The sequence below is a fragment of the Aquarana catesbeiana genome, linkage group LG01 (assembly GCF_042186555.1).
Source record: "Aquarana catesbeiana isolate 2022-GZ linkage group LG01, ASM4218655v1, whole genome shotgun sequence".
Lineage (NCBI taxonomy): Eukaryota > Metazoa > Chordata > Amphibia > Anura > Ranidae > Aquarana > Aquarana catesbeiana.
In genome coordinates, this window is record NC_133324.1 from 54,788,571 (window position 1) to 54,803,041 (window position 14,471).

General features: G+C 45.2%; 1 protein-coding gene across 2 annotated transcripts in view; it reads left to right on the forward strand.

Annotated features, from left to right (window-relative positions):
* PIK3C3 (phosphatidylinositol 3-kinase catalytic subunit type 3) overlaps positions 1-14,471 on the forward strand; it is a 311,657-nt gene that overhangs the window by 211,805 nt on the left and 85,381 nt on the right. For both annotated transcript variants that reach the window (XM_073618729.1, XM_073618740.1), the window contains one exon: positions 2,544-2,634. In XM_073618729.1, the coding sequence (XP_073474830.1) occupies positions 2,544-2,634 (91 nt within the window). The remainder of the gene's footprint in view (positions 1-2,543; positions 2,635-14,471) is intronic.

Below are 14,471 nucleotides of genomic sequence, written 5' to 3' on the forward strand. Positions count from 1 at the left end.
TATCCTGCTACAACAAAAGTAGAACTTGTTCATTTACATTTTTTTGTTCATTTGTAAAACTGATTTTTTTTTTTTTTTTCCCCCGTCTCGCAAATATTTGCAAAGTATGCAATGCGGTCCTCGTACTGAAAAGTTAGAAGACCCCTGGTTTAGAAGATGTGAAAATATGAGCAATAGAAGCCTTTTTTTTTTTTTTTCCTTGGTTATTTTAAGTGAATAACTAAGGAAGAAGCAATCTTCTTTTGCTGTCACTTACCAATCCCGATTCTTGATTACCTGCCATTAAAGAGAAAAGTGTTGAGCGACAGTTTTGTCTCCAGACGCGGTTCCTTAAACAGTTCTGTAATGAGAGAGATTAGGTAAAGATTGTTGAAATTCTCAGAAGTTTTCGGTTGCCGTGGAAACAGGAAAGGTATACAATTCTAGAGTTTTACTAGACCTGTCTGATTTATACTTGTAGTATCAGAGCTAAAATGGCTTTGAGGGAGGCCTACTGGGACCCAAATAAAGGAAAAAAGGGAAAAAATATGTTGCCATGCAATCCTATCACCACACATCAATGTGATAGGCTTAATTGGGATGGCCGCTTTGGGAATATTCCTGTATAGAAGTTATTTTATGGTATATGGATTCCACCTAACGTTTTTTAAGCAGTTACAACAACCGATTTTTTTTTTTTCTTTTTGGGATTTAGGTTTTTTATGCAAATTAAAGCTGACCATTGTAAGCACCACTGTAAGTGGTAAATGGTTTGTCTCAGCCTTCTAACTGCAGCTTTGGCTGGACAGCTTGGTCTGTTAGGAAGTCACCGACTTACTAACGAGATCACCAGGTGAAAATAAGGCAAGAAAAATGAAAAAAAAGGAAACTAATCCAGCCAAAACGTTTAAGAATTGGTAAGCTGCAATATAAGACATTTATGTTTTTAGGTTTAATACTGCTTTACCTTCAAACAGTAGAACTTTAGGAAGAAGAAGATGAAACGCTGTGCTCCAAATCAACATCCCATGTATAGGAAGAGTTGGAAGCGGCTTCAGCCCGACTCCTCCCAGGCCATGCCCCCTCGACACATTTCAACCCTCACAGGGTTTAGTCATCAGACTAAGCCCTGTGGGCGGGATGAAACGCGTTGGGGCATGGCCTGGGCGGAGTCTGACTGAAGCCGCTTTCATTTTTTTCTATACTTGGGATGTTGCTTTAGAGTGTGGTGTTTCATCTTCCTCTTCCTATGTGTGTACATATAGCTGGGACAGGCTCTTTCCACTCTGGCACCCCTAATTATTGTGAGTCACCGGAGCATTACAGGTGAACCACTTGGAGCAGCACCCGATGTTTACACAGTTCTTGGGTACAGTTGAGCTTTAAGATCAACTAACAAGAATCTCCTTTTAAGGGCTCCCTTGCTCGCTTTATTTTAAAAATATTTAGTGTCGTGCAGCTCCTACCCTGACTCCTGGAGGGAGTCCTCCTCTGTTCCCTCTGATGGAGCGCTAAACTATTGCCTGCACTTATACCTAGGCTACACCTGAATGTCGTGTCTTTTAGAGTTTTTTCAAGCATTTGTATGCATGTTTTTGAGTATTTGTGTACAGCATTTTTAAAGCATTTTTGAGATTTTTTTTTTAATTAGCCAATAGAGAAAAATATCATCTGTTTCATCATTTGTTGCTATGTTTTTCAGACTTTTTATCTGCTTTTATTTATTATTATTACTTATTTATTAGGTTTTTTGTTTTACATCTTTGTGGTGGGTTAAGGGTTGGGGCTAGGGTTTTTTTATTTCATTTGTTTTATTAATTTATTTTTTATTCCTTCTTCATTTTAAATTAATTAAAAAGAAAAAAAGAAAAACGCTCAAAAACATCGGACCAAACGCACTAAAACACTCAAAATGTTCAAATTTATCATTTCCATGCATTTCTATGTAACAAAAATGCACCTGTCTGCCCAATTCAAACTACAAGAAAAGCTCCAGAACTTTTTTGAGCTTCAGGTGACTTGTAGTGGAGATGTGAACCTACTGTAAAGAGAATAAAAGATTTTTTTCTCCTCCAGCATTTTGGCGCTTCAGGCTGGGCTCACACCACAGCATGGAGCAGCTCACAGCAGGGGGTCCAGCAGCGTGATATCCATGAGATCCATCACCACAACAAAAAGGAGACTTACCAGAAAGCCAGTGACCCTCAACCCCCCCCCCCCCCTTACTCAGGGGATCACAAAGCGCTTGACTGGATCTTTGATCCACTGAGGACGAAGTCTGGACGTTTCACTCCAGTAGCCTTGGATAGTATACACCAGAAGGTTCACAGCTGATCAGGGCTTGTTATTAGGAAACCTCAGTCCCAGAAAGTATATGAAACAAAAGACTCCACGTAGTGTGATATTGTCTCTCCTCTGCTACCAATTCCTGCAGTGTCTTCTTTCTATGTCCTATCAAATGGAATGTTCTGCCTGTACCTTTTTATTCTTTTCATCTTTTGTTTCTAGATGCTTATGCATGTGAGAGGCTTTAAATAAAGTTTTTACCTTTTTGTGTTTTTCAGGTATTCCAACTTGATCCTTAATCTTTTCTCACTGATGGTGGATGCCAACATCCCAGATATTGCACTAGAGCCGGACAAGACGGTGAAAAAGGTAGGAGGCAGTAAAACAAATTCAGGCTTAAAGTGTAACCCTAGTCAAAATTAAGGATGACATATTTTATATTCTGCCATCTGTTTGTTAAAGAGCCTTCTGGGTTTTTCCTCCACTCCATACATATGGGATGACTATAATACTCTGTGTGTTTTGCTTCTCCCCTTTGTTTAGTGGTCCTAAACTTTTGCTTAACCTTGTGGATAATGTGACCAAAGCCCGGTCTAGGCAACCACAAACTTTCAAAACACCCCTGAGATATCTGGCTCTTTATCGTTGGGTTCTGTGTTTGTTGTTACCATCTCAGCCCGATGTTGAGGTGTTCTAATAACCCCCAGTGGGTGGTGAGAGTGAAAAAGTAGTTTCCTGTAGACTCCAAAGTCCAAGTCACCCAAAAAGGTTGTCCAAAAGGGTGATTTGTTAATCTTTGCCTCTTTTCTAGTAATCTTGATGTATTTGTCTCCTGAAAGTATGTGTTCGCTTAAAGTTTATATTTCTGATGTTCTTATCCTACCCCTCCTGTATATCATCGATATACCTGAACCAGAGACTTGGTGTTGTTCCACTGAAAGGGTTCAAGGCTGACTTTTTAACCTCTTCTATGTACAGTGACCCACAACAAAAATGACAGGTACCACTCAAAGCTCCACCAGGTCCTCTTGCATGGTGAATCACTATTAGTGCGGACAAGGACAGAACTCGTCCCAGCTCAAAACATCTAGTAGGGAAAGGAAGTCTTAAAAGTCGCTTATTACAGCAAAACCCTGCAAGGAGGTGTAGAACAGCCTCAGCCCCAGGCTCCAACCAGGCCAAACCCCCAACACATTTTACTCCACCCTCGGAGAGAGTGAAATGTGTTGGGGGTGTGGCCTGGTTAGAGCTTGGGTCTGAGGCTGTTATACATCTCTTTACAGGATTTTGCTGTAATGTGTGACGTTTAGGACTTCCTTTTCCTACTAGATGTTTTGAGCTGGGACGAGTTCTGTCCTTGTTGGCACTCCTAGCGGTTTGTCATGCAGGAGGACCTGGTGGAGCTTTGAGCGGTACCTGTCATTTTTGTTGTGGGTCACTGTACATAGAAGAGGTGAAAAAGTCAGCCTTGAACTCTTTCAGTGTAACAACATCAAGTCACTATTTCAGGTATATCGATGATATACAGTAAGAGATACCCCTTATGCCGCGTACACACGGTCGGACTTTACGGCGGACTTTGCCCGGCGGATTTTTCGACGTACTTTCCGACGGACTTTGTGAATGAACGGACTTGCCTACACACAATCCACCAAAGTCCGTCGAATTCGTACGTGATGACGTACGACCGGACTAAAACAAGGAAGTTCATAGCCAGTAGCCAATAGCTGCCCTAGCGTGCCTTTTTGTCCGTCGAACTAGCATACAGACGAGCGGACTTTTCGACCGGACTCGATTTCAACGGATAAATTTTAAACAAGTTTAAAATCTAAGTCCGTCCAACTTTTGAGAAAACAAAGTCCGCTGGAGCCCACACACATCGAATTGTCCGACGAAATCCAGTCCGCCGGGCAAAGTCCGCCGTAAAGTCCGCTCGTGTGTACGCGGCATTAGGGTTTTGCTGCGGTGTGTGAATTCTATGTAAAGGTCAGCTACAATGGGAGGTTGTGGTGATCCCATAGCACAGCCATGTTTCTGTGCCATAGCATTGAACCAAATCCGGTTCAGGTTACAGCAAAAAAACAAATCTAATATCTTTTTGTTTGCATTATTATTTATTTTTTCAATTTATAAATCAAGACTCACATTCTGTTGTGCGCTATCTGTATCATTCTGACCTAAATGTGACTGCTCAGGTTATTGAGAACCCGTTATACACAACAACAAATTCCCGGCTGTGTTATGTAGGGGCCTCTTTACATTCTATTATTTTGTAGTCGCGGTATTCCATTGCTCAGGGCCTGGCGCTTAATATGCAGTCTGCTTCTTCCAGCTCGCCGTTTAATCTATGCTTCAAAAGGAAGTTCATGACTCTATTAATACTGGGGCCAGAATAGAAGCTGTTCATTTGGGTAAACAGATTATTAGAAGTCAGGCTAGACACTTTACATAGCTGTGAATAAAATGCGGTAATCAAGAACACCAACTGCTCCATGCTGTCTGCATTGTAAAGAGCTGCCGGGTAAGGGAGGTTAGAGGAGACAGACTCTGGGATTAAAAGAGAACTATAGTCCCTTTATTGCTATTAGATGAACGTGTGAATAAGATCAACTTGCAGGGCATTTCACATCAGCAAGTTTTAATAATTAAATTACAGTAATTAACTGTATAGTTTATAATTATATATTTACTTGGGAGCAGCCTTATTTTCTCATTACATACTCAAGTTCTACTTCCTTCTTAGTAGTGCTGCACAGATCTTGTTCCTTGCTGTGCTTCTATTTCAGTTCAAGGCTAAGGGCTCATTCATGCCACACAGCAGGTATTATTGTGCGCATAACGCAATGTGCTGCCATGCATTGTATTTCATTAACCACTTGTCTACGGGGCACTTAAACCCCCCTCCTGCCCAGACCAATTCTTAGCTTTCAGCGCTGTCACACTTTGAATGACAATTGCGCGGTCATGCTATACAGTACTCAAATGAAATTTTTATCATTTTTTTCACACAAATGGAGCTCTCTTTTGGTGGTATTTAATCACCACTGAGGTTTTTATTTTTTGCTAAACAAACAAAAAAAGACACTGTTATGTTTTTTTCTTTTTAAAAAAAAAAAAAAAAAAAAAAAGTTTCATAGTTTGTTATAAAATTTTGCAAACGGGTAATTTTTCTCCTTCATTGATATTCGCTGATGAGGCTGCACTGATGAGACTGCACTAATGGGCTGCACTGATAGGCACAGATAAGGCAACACTGATGGGCACAGATAAGGCAACACTGATGGGCACAGATAAGGCAACACTGATGGGCACAGATAAGGCAACACTGATGGGTGGCACTGATGGGCACTGGTAGGTGGTATTGATAAGCAGCACTGGTGATGAGGCACTGATTGGTGACATTTATAGGTGGCACTGTGGGCACTGGTAGGTGGCACTGATGGGCACTGGTAGGTGGTATTGATAAGCAGCACTGGTGATGAGGCACTGATTGGTGACATTTATAGGTGGCACTGTGGGCACTGGTAGGTGGCACTGATGGGCACTGGTAGGTGGTATTGATAGGCAGCGCTGGTGATGATGCACTGATTGGTGACATAGGTGGCACTGTGGGCACTGGTAGGTAGGACTGGTGAGCATAGAAGCCTCTTCCGAGGCTCTCCATGATCGGGACTGATGTCCCTCTCACGGCCGCCGGTGATTGGCTGTTTTTTCTCCTCACGCTAATAGCGTGAGGAGAAAAAATAGCCGATTACCGGCTCTGTTTACATCACATAATCAGCTGTTGGCTGACAGCTGATCACGTGGTAAGGGGTCGGGATCAACCCCTCACTCCGATCCGTGATCAGCCGAGTCTCATTGACTCTCTGATCACAGAGCGCACCGCGCGCCCTGCAGGGGGCGCGCCGGCCATTCGAGCACGGGAGGACGTCCATGGACGCCCTCCCAGCAAATTAGGGCCGTGCTGCAGCCATCTTTCGGCTATAGCGCGGACAGGAGATGGTTAAAGTCCGCTTTTTCATTTGTACCTACAAGTAAGCCTATAATAAAGTTTACCTGTAGGTACAGTGAATATCGCCTAAACGTGCACCGTTTAAGAGATATTCACATTTGTTGCAGCCGATGACATTACCGATGCATGCGCACTGCGCTTTGAAAGGACAGCACATTTGAGTGTGCCGTCCATTCAGAGTGCTGTGCTGCGATCAGGACTCCAATGCGTGGGAGTGATGTCATCGTGGCCCTGCCATTCCAACGGCCAGAGCGTGCCAACCCGGAAGGAAGACGGGGGGGGGGGTGGAATCCCTGTCAGCGGAGACAGTGTGCCACTGGAGGGATCTGCTTTACAGGTAAGTCTGTCATAATGTGCATAAACCTGCAGGGGGAACCATTTTCTGTAGACCTTGTGGCAGTGTGTGGGCAAGTGGGGTCCAATTCAAGGGAAAAATACTTACTTACTATTGAAGACTTTAAAAGCATGGGAGACACATTCTCCGTGGGTACAGTGTAGCATGACCGCGCAATTGTCATTCAAAGTGCGACAACGCTGAAAGCTCAAAATTGGCCTGGGCAGGAAGGGCGTGAGAGTGCCCTGTAGGCAAGTGGTTAAAGTCCCCAGTTTGCCTTCTCCACCTCTGACTGATGTGAGTTTGGAGAAAGCATATTACAGGACTTAATGAAATATCATTCTACCGCCCACCAGGGGCTGCGCTCTAACAATGTGAACCCGCCTTTACAGCAAGGGAAACTGCCAGGTTGACCTCTCTTTGATCTGCATTTTTCCATGGTGCTGCACCCAGTTTGGGTTGAAAGCACAAGCAACTGTGACCGTTCTCATTCACAGCATGCCTTGCGTGTAACTGTTTTGGGAAACGGTTAAATCGATGGGTTTTTGGTTCCACTTGACATTTTACCTGACGCTTCTAAAGTTTATCTGCACAGCCCAGCAATGATCTACAGATACATAACATCCAGTCTAGCTATATGCAGATATTTATCTGGAGTCATCTCCGGCCTGACTCATGAGTAATGAGATAATAGTTCTTCATGCCACAAGTCTCAGATCTTTATCGCTCACTGTACCTGTAAACAGCGGCTCCCTACAAAACATTATGCCAGCCGAAAAAAAACCTCTTCCAGCAGAAAAACAGCAGTGCGAATCCCACTGAATGCAGATGTCGCTGTGAAGCGGAGGTGAAAATAAAGTGCAGATTTATGGGGAGCAAAGCGGTGACTCAAATCCTGGAGATCAGACCTGTTTGTATTCCCGTCCCTGGAGAAGTACGACTCGCTCAGGCAGTCGCTTGTTATCCGTTTGATTTATATCCCATCTTACAGGCGATGTGTATGGAGCAGACATGGCTCACAGCTACTGCATCTCAATACTGACACCCCCAAAATATTACCTTCATTTCATACTAGAAGACTGCCTTGCAGCACTGGGGAGCCGGTTCATTTTCCTCTGTGACTGCAAGGACTGACTTAAGTAGCTTTTGTGCAATTTTAAGAGTTTGATGATTAACATAGATTGTAAGCTCCTCTGGTGCAAGGACTGACACGATTGGGCTATGTAAAGGGGCATATAGGATCTATGTTAACCCCTCATCTACCAAAGAGGTCTAAGCAAGTAAAGGGATTCTGCTGCAGTTGTGGGTTTTTATAGCCAACTATTGGCTTTCTGATTAAAGCAAACAGGATGGCTCTAAAGCCGCCTGATTGCTTTTAAAGCGGAAGCAAACCCATTCATTTACCAGTTCCAGAAAAGTTTCATTTCCGGCTTCCGGAAATGTAACACTCCCATTGGTTGTGCTCTCAACCAAACTGTCAATCCATCCAATGACTGGTGTCATAACTGGTCACATGTGCAGCATCATGACACAGTTCCCCATAAATGTTTACTGTACAAAATAAGGTCCAAATGCATGGACCATAGGGCGAGTACATGGATTGAAAACTGGCTACAAGGGCGTGTTCAGAGGGTGGTGATAAATGGGGAGTACTCAGAATGGTCAGGGGTGGGTAGTGGGGTTCCCCAGGGTTCTGTGCTGGGACCAATCCTATTTAATTTGTTCATAAACGACCTGGAGGATGGGATAAACAGTTCAATCTCTGTATTTGCAGACGATACTAAGCTAAGCAGGGCAATAACTTCTCCGCAGGATGTGGAAAGCTTGCAAAAAGATCTGAACAAATTAATGGGGTGGGCAACTACATGGCAAATGAGGTTCAATGTAGAAAAATGTAAAATAATGCATTTGGATGGCAAAAATATGAATGCAATCTATACACTGGGGGAGAACCTCTGGGGGAATCTAGGATGGAAAAGGACCTGGGGGTCCTAGTAGATGATAGGCTCAGCAATGGCATGCAATGCCAAGCTGTTGCTAACAAAGCAAACAGAATATTGGCATGCATTAAAAACGGGATCAACGTTTTGCTGCGTTTGCATGCCGTGTTTTACCGTGTTTGCGTCTAGAAGCGTCTGCAGAGCAGAGAATGGCATTTTGCGACCCAACGTTGGGGCCCCGTATCTAGGAACCCCAAATTTGGTGTGCTAACACAGTGGAACTAGCACTACAACATATCCAAATATGCAAAGTCGGGACGCAAAATGTCAAGCACTTCTGCAGCAGAGAATGACATTTTCTGACCTGACTTTGAGGCCCCATATCTTGGGGCCACTTGGTGCTAGGAATCCCACATTTGGATATGTTATAGTGTTGATCCAACTGTGTTGGAACACCAAACATGGCATTCCTAGCACCAAGTGGCCCCGAGATATGGGGCCCCAAATTCGGGTCACAAAATGTCATTCTCTGCTGCAGAAAAGTGCTTGACATTTTGCGACCCGAATTTGGGACCACTTGGTGATAGGAACCCCACATTTTGGTGTGCTAACACAGTTGGACTAACACTATAACATATCCAAATTTGGGGTTCCTAGCACCGAGTGGCCCCGAGATATGGGGCCCCAAATTCAGGATCGGAAAATGTCATTCTCTGCTGCAGAAGTGCTTGACATATTGTGACCCGAATTTGGGGCTCCGTATCTCGGGGCCACTTGGTGCTAGGAACCCCAAATTTGGATATGTTGTAGTGCTAGTTCCACTGTGTTTGCACACCAAATTTGGGGGTCCTAGCACCAATTCGGGTAGTAAAATGTTCCTTTAAAAATACATAAACGCAAACACGGCTAAACGTGGTACCGGCATTTAGCCACGTTTGGCACCTGAAACGTGGAAAACTTTTGTGTCTGAACCCATTTTTTTGCTTCTGGAAAAACGAGGTTAAATGCAACTGCCTAAAAACGCCAAAAAACGATACTGTGTACATGGACACATAGGATAACATTGAATGAGTTCAGGGGCAGTTGAAAAAAGTGTCCAACTGCCTCTGAACTTGAGTTTAACAGCGTCTCGTGTGCATGAGGCCTAAGAGCGGCAAGGATGTGGAATTCCCTTCCACAGGCGGTGGTCTCAGCGGGGAGCATCAATAGTTTCAAGAAACTATTAGATAAGCACCTGAATGACCGCAACATACAGGGATATATAATGTAATACTGACATATAATCACACACATAGGTTGGACTTGATGGGCTTGTGTCTTTTTTCGACCTCACCTACTATGTAACTATGGCATTTGTAGATTAAACAGAGGCAAAGATGGCAGCTTCCTTGGCTGAAAATGATAGGGGGCTTTACTTACACTTTAAGGGCTCCAAAGATGTCAGCGCCTGTGGTGGTTCCCAGGTTCTCTTGGGTGCTGCGATAAACAGCTGTAACATTGACAGCAGCAGGTCATCAGGCACTCATTCTTCGATCCCTCCTGTGACTAATGATTACAGAAGAGGCGTGTATTGCGTCACTTCCTGGTTCTGAGATGTCATTCCTTGGCTACTATAGCCAGGAAACCGGCTAATCAAGCACAATATGTGCTTGATTAGCTGCAGGGGAAACATTGGGTGGCCTAATAGACTCCTGATATCTCCATAAAGAGTACCTATTACCTACTCAATGCTATCAGTGGTAGTAAAGGCGTTTATTTTTTATTCATACCTATAGGCAAGCATATGTAGGTACAGTAAATATCTCCTAAACGTGTACCATTTAGGAGATATTTACTTTAGCAGCACCAGTGATGTCACCGGAGTGCCGTCCAGAGAGAGAGCCATACCGCGGGAGTGACGTCATTGCGGTTTCGGCCAGTCCAATGGCCACAGCCCGCGATCCTAGAAGGAAGACCGGGTGAAGATGGAAGCCCTGTCACCGGTGACAGCGCCCCACTGGAGGGCTTCGTTTTCAGGTAAGTCTTTCATAATGTGCTAGCAGGTGATGCATACTAGCACATTATGACATCAATTTGCAGGGAGTAGATGTTTGCTGGGGTTGTTTGTGGTTTGCTACTGCTTTAAAAGCAAAAAATAAGTGAAATAAAAAAAAGTTAATCACCCCTTCAAGCACAAACACGCACATAGGGCACGTCACATGTATGTAAACATAAATTGCACCACACACGTGGGGTATTGCTGCAAACATCTGTGCCCTTCACCTTATACAACTGAACACCACCTGCCCTGACCTTCCCCTTATACAACCTTACCTGAACACTTTCTGCCCTGACTCAGGTATCTTGTAGAACTCTGCTTGAATGTCTTTGTCCTTCATCTTGTGACTGTCAATTTGCCGCTGAGCACTTTTCAGTGGCCATTTGACAGGTGTTGAGGAGACCATACTGTATGTTGCCTCCTAACTTCCAGATTTGACCCTGAAGGTCTAGTTTACACTTGCTTCAAAACAAGGCTTCGGACAGGCTTTGATAAAGCTCTCTGAACTCCAGTCAAAGCTCCTGGCACTAAATAAAATGGTTAGCTTACAGTCCTGTTTACACCTTGCTTCAGTGAGGCTTTGATGGGGCTTTAGTAGGGCTTCGATGAGGCTTCTGTGGGGCTTCGATGAGGCTTCTGTGGGGCTTCGATGAGGCTTCTGTGGGGCTTCGATGAGGCTTCTGTGGGGCTTCGATGAGGCTTCTGTGGGGCTTCGATGAGGCTTCTGTGGGGCTTCGATGAGGCTTCTGTGGGGCATCGGTGAGGCTTCGATGAGGCTTCGGTGGGGCTTCGATGAGGCTTCGGTGGGGCCTTTGGCGGGGCTTTGGTGGGGCTTTGGTGGGGCCTTTGGCGGGGCCTTTGGCGGGGCTTTGGTGGGGCCTTTGGCGGGGCTTTGGTGGGGCCTTTGGCGGGGCTTTGGTGGGGCCTTTGGCGGGGCTTTGCTGGGGCCTTTGGCGGGGGCTTTGCTGGGGCCTTTGGCGGGGGCTTTGCTGGGGCCTTTGGCGGGGGCTTTGCTGGGGCCTTTGGCGGGGGCTTTGCTGGGGCCTTTGGCGGGGGCTTTGCTGGGGCCTTTGCTGGGGCCTTTGCTGGGGCCTTTGCTGGGGCCTTTGCTGGGGCCTTTGCTGGGGCTTCAAGCGAGCTTTGCCATAGACTTCTATGGAGGCTTTGAAGCACCACTAAAGCTACATGGGGTATAATTTTTGAAGCAACGCCAAAGCAAAAGCAAGGTGTAAACAGGACTGTAAGCGAACCATTTTATTTAGTGACAGGAGCTTTGACTGATGTTCAGAGAGCTTTAACAAAGCCTGTTTGAAGCAAGTGTAAATTAGCTGTTAATGTGTTGAAGCCGAAGCCAGTGTAAATGAGCCCTATATGTCGCACTACCATAGACCATACCATACCATAGACATGCATGGGTTGCATTCAGCGGCAATAACCTGGCCACAGCATGTGCACAGCTCTGAACAGCTGCATGCCCTTTGGCAAAACGTGGGCTCAACCACAAGGTTTTACCACTGCACGTGTAAATGAACCCTTAACCTCCTTCCATCTGCCCCACTGGGCTGTTATGTCCAGGGGGGGGGGGGGTTTGCCTAATCATGTGACCACTGTGATTGGCTGTCACAGTGGTCACATGATCAGGAGTTGGTCCAGCTAGTTGAGCGGTCCTTGACAGCTCGGTTTCTTTTGCTGGGAGCGCACACTCAGCACAGAAGACTGTGCCACCTATAGATGCATACATGCAGTGTGCGAGTGGTAAAGCCCACACTCTTTGTTGAAACACATTTGGGTTACGAGGGCACCAAGAGGTGAAACAACTCCAGTTGAATGTTGTCTGTCTTGATCTCCTGTTAGTTGAAAAGCTTTGCCTGAATACCTCTTGGCTAGAATTCCTGTCTGTTTTACAACGTTGCCTGAACACCTTCCACCCTCACCTTCATATTATACAACTTTCCTTCAGTGTCTTGTCTTTCTGCCTATTATTCAACTTCAGTAAAATGCCCTTTGTCTTGACCTTCTGTACTCCAGTTAAATGCTGTTCGCTATGACCCTGTGCCAGTTTTAAAGCTCAGCCTCAAGGTTGCTGTTTGTCCTTCACCTTTGTCTGAACACCTCCTGTCTTGACCTTCATGTTATGCAGTCTTTGTCTTAAATGTCTTTTGCTTTCACCTTATGACTGTTCTAAAACGCTAGTTGATTATGCACTATATATCACCAAAAGTATTGGGACGCCTGCCTTTACACGTACATGAACTTTAACAGCTTCCTAGTCCATAGGGTTCAATATGGAGTTGGCCCACCCTTTGCAGCTATAACAGCTTCAACTCTTCTGGGAAGGCCGTCCACAAGGTTTAGGAGTGTGTCTATGGGAATGTTTGATCATTCTTCCAGAAGTGCATTTGTGAGGTCAGGCACGGATGTTGGATGAGAAGGCCTGGCTCGCAGTCTCCACTCTTATTCATCCCAAAAGTGTTCTATCGGGTTGAGGTCAGGACTCTCTGCAGGCCAGCCAAGTTCCTCCACCCCAAACTCGCTCATCCATGTCTTTATGGACCTTGCTTTGTGCTCTGATCCAAATCATTTGGTGGAGGGGGGATTATGGTGTGGGGTTGTTTATCAGGGGTTGGGATTGGCCCCTTAGTTCCAGTGAAGGGAACTTTTAAGGCATCAGCATACCAAGACATTTTGGACAATTTCATGCTCCCAACTTTGTGGGAACAGTTTGGGGATGGCCCCTTCCTGTTCCAACATGAATGCGCACCAGTGCACAAAGCAAGGTTCATAAAGACATGGGTGAGCGAGTTTGAGGTGGAGGAACTTGAGTGGCCTGCACAGAGTCCTGACCTCTACCCGATAGAACACCTTTGGGATGAATTGGAGCAGAGACTGCGAGCCAGGCCTTCTCATCCAGCATCAGTGCCTGACCTCACAAATGCGCTTCTGGAAGAATGGTCAAACATTCTCATAGACACACTCCTAAACCTTGTGGACAGCCTTCCCAGAAGAGTTGAAGCTGTTATAGCTGCAAAGGGTGGGCCAACTCAATATTGAACCCTACGGACTAAGACTGGGATGCATTAAAGTTTATGTGCGTGTAAAGGCAGGTGTCCCAATACTTTTGGTAATATTGTTTGTGTTTGTTTTTATTTGTTTGTGTTTGTTTGTGTGTGTGTGTGTGACACACACACACACACACACACACACACACACACACACACTACTGTGAAAAAGTATTTGCCCCCTTCCTGATTTTCTTTGCATATTTGTCACACTTACATGATTCAGCTCATGAAACTAATTTTAATATTACACAAAGATAACCCCAGTAAATACAAAATGCATTTCTTTCTCGAACATCACGGGACACAGAGCCACAGTAATTACTGATGGGTTATATAGGTATCACTGGTGATTGGACACTGGCACACCCTATCAGGAAGTTCAACCCCTTATATAATCCCTCCCCCTTGCAGGGATACCTCAGTTTTTTCGCCAGTGTCTTAGGTGATGGACGTGTAAAGATGTCCTGTGCTGAGCTCCAAAGGGAATATCCTAAGATCCTATACTGGGGCAAGCCAGGCGAACCGGATCCATTCAAAGTGTCTTTTCATGGCCGAATTGAATGGTACCCGGGCCTCGTGTCCGAAGAAACGAGGTTTTACCCGTAATGCTTCTCTTTTTAGAGAGCTGGACCCCGCAGATCAGAAAATGGCTTTAAACTTCCTAATTTCTGGCGAGGTGCTTTACGGTCCCAGAACTGTTGGATCCCCCTACTGATGGGGGCCCCAGTCTCTGACGGTTTTTTCAAACGGAGCCCACCGTGAGAGGTGAAGATTGGGTCTGTGTAAACAGCACCCTGCGGCTGGATAAGGTAAGAGGAGA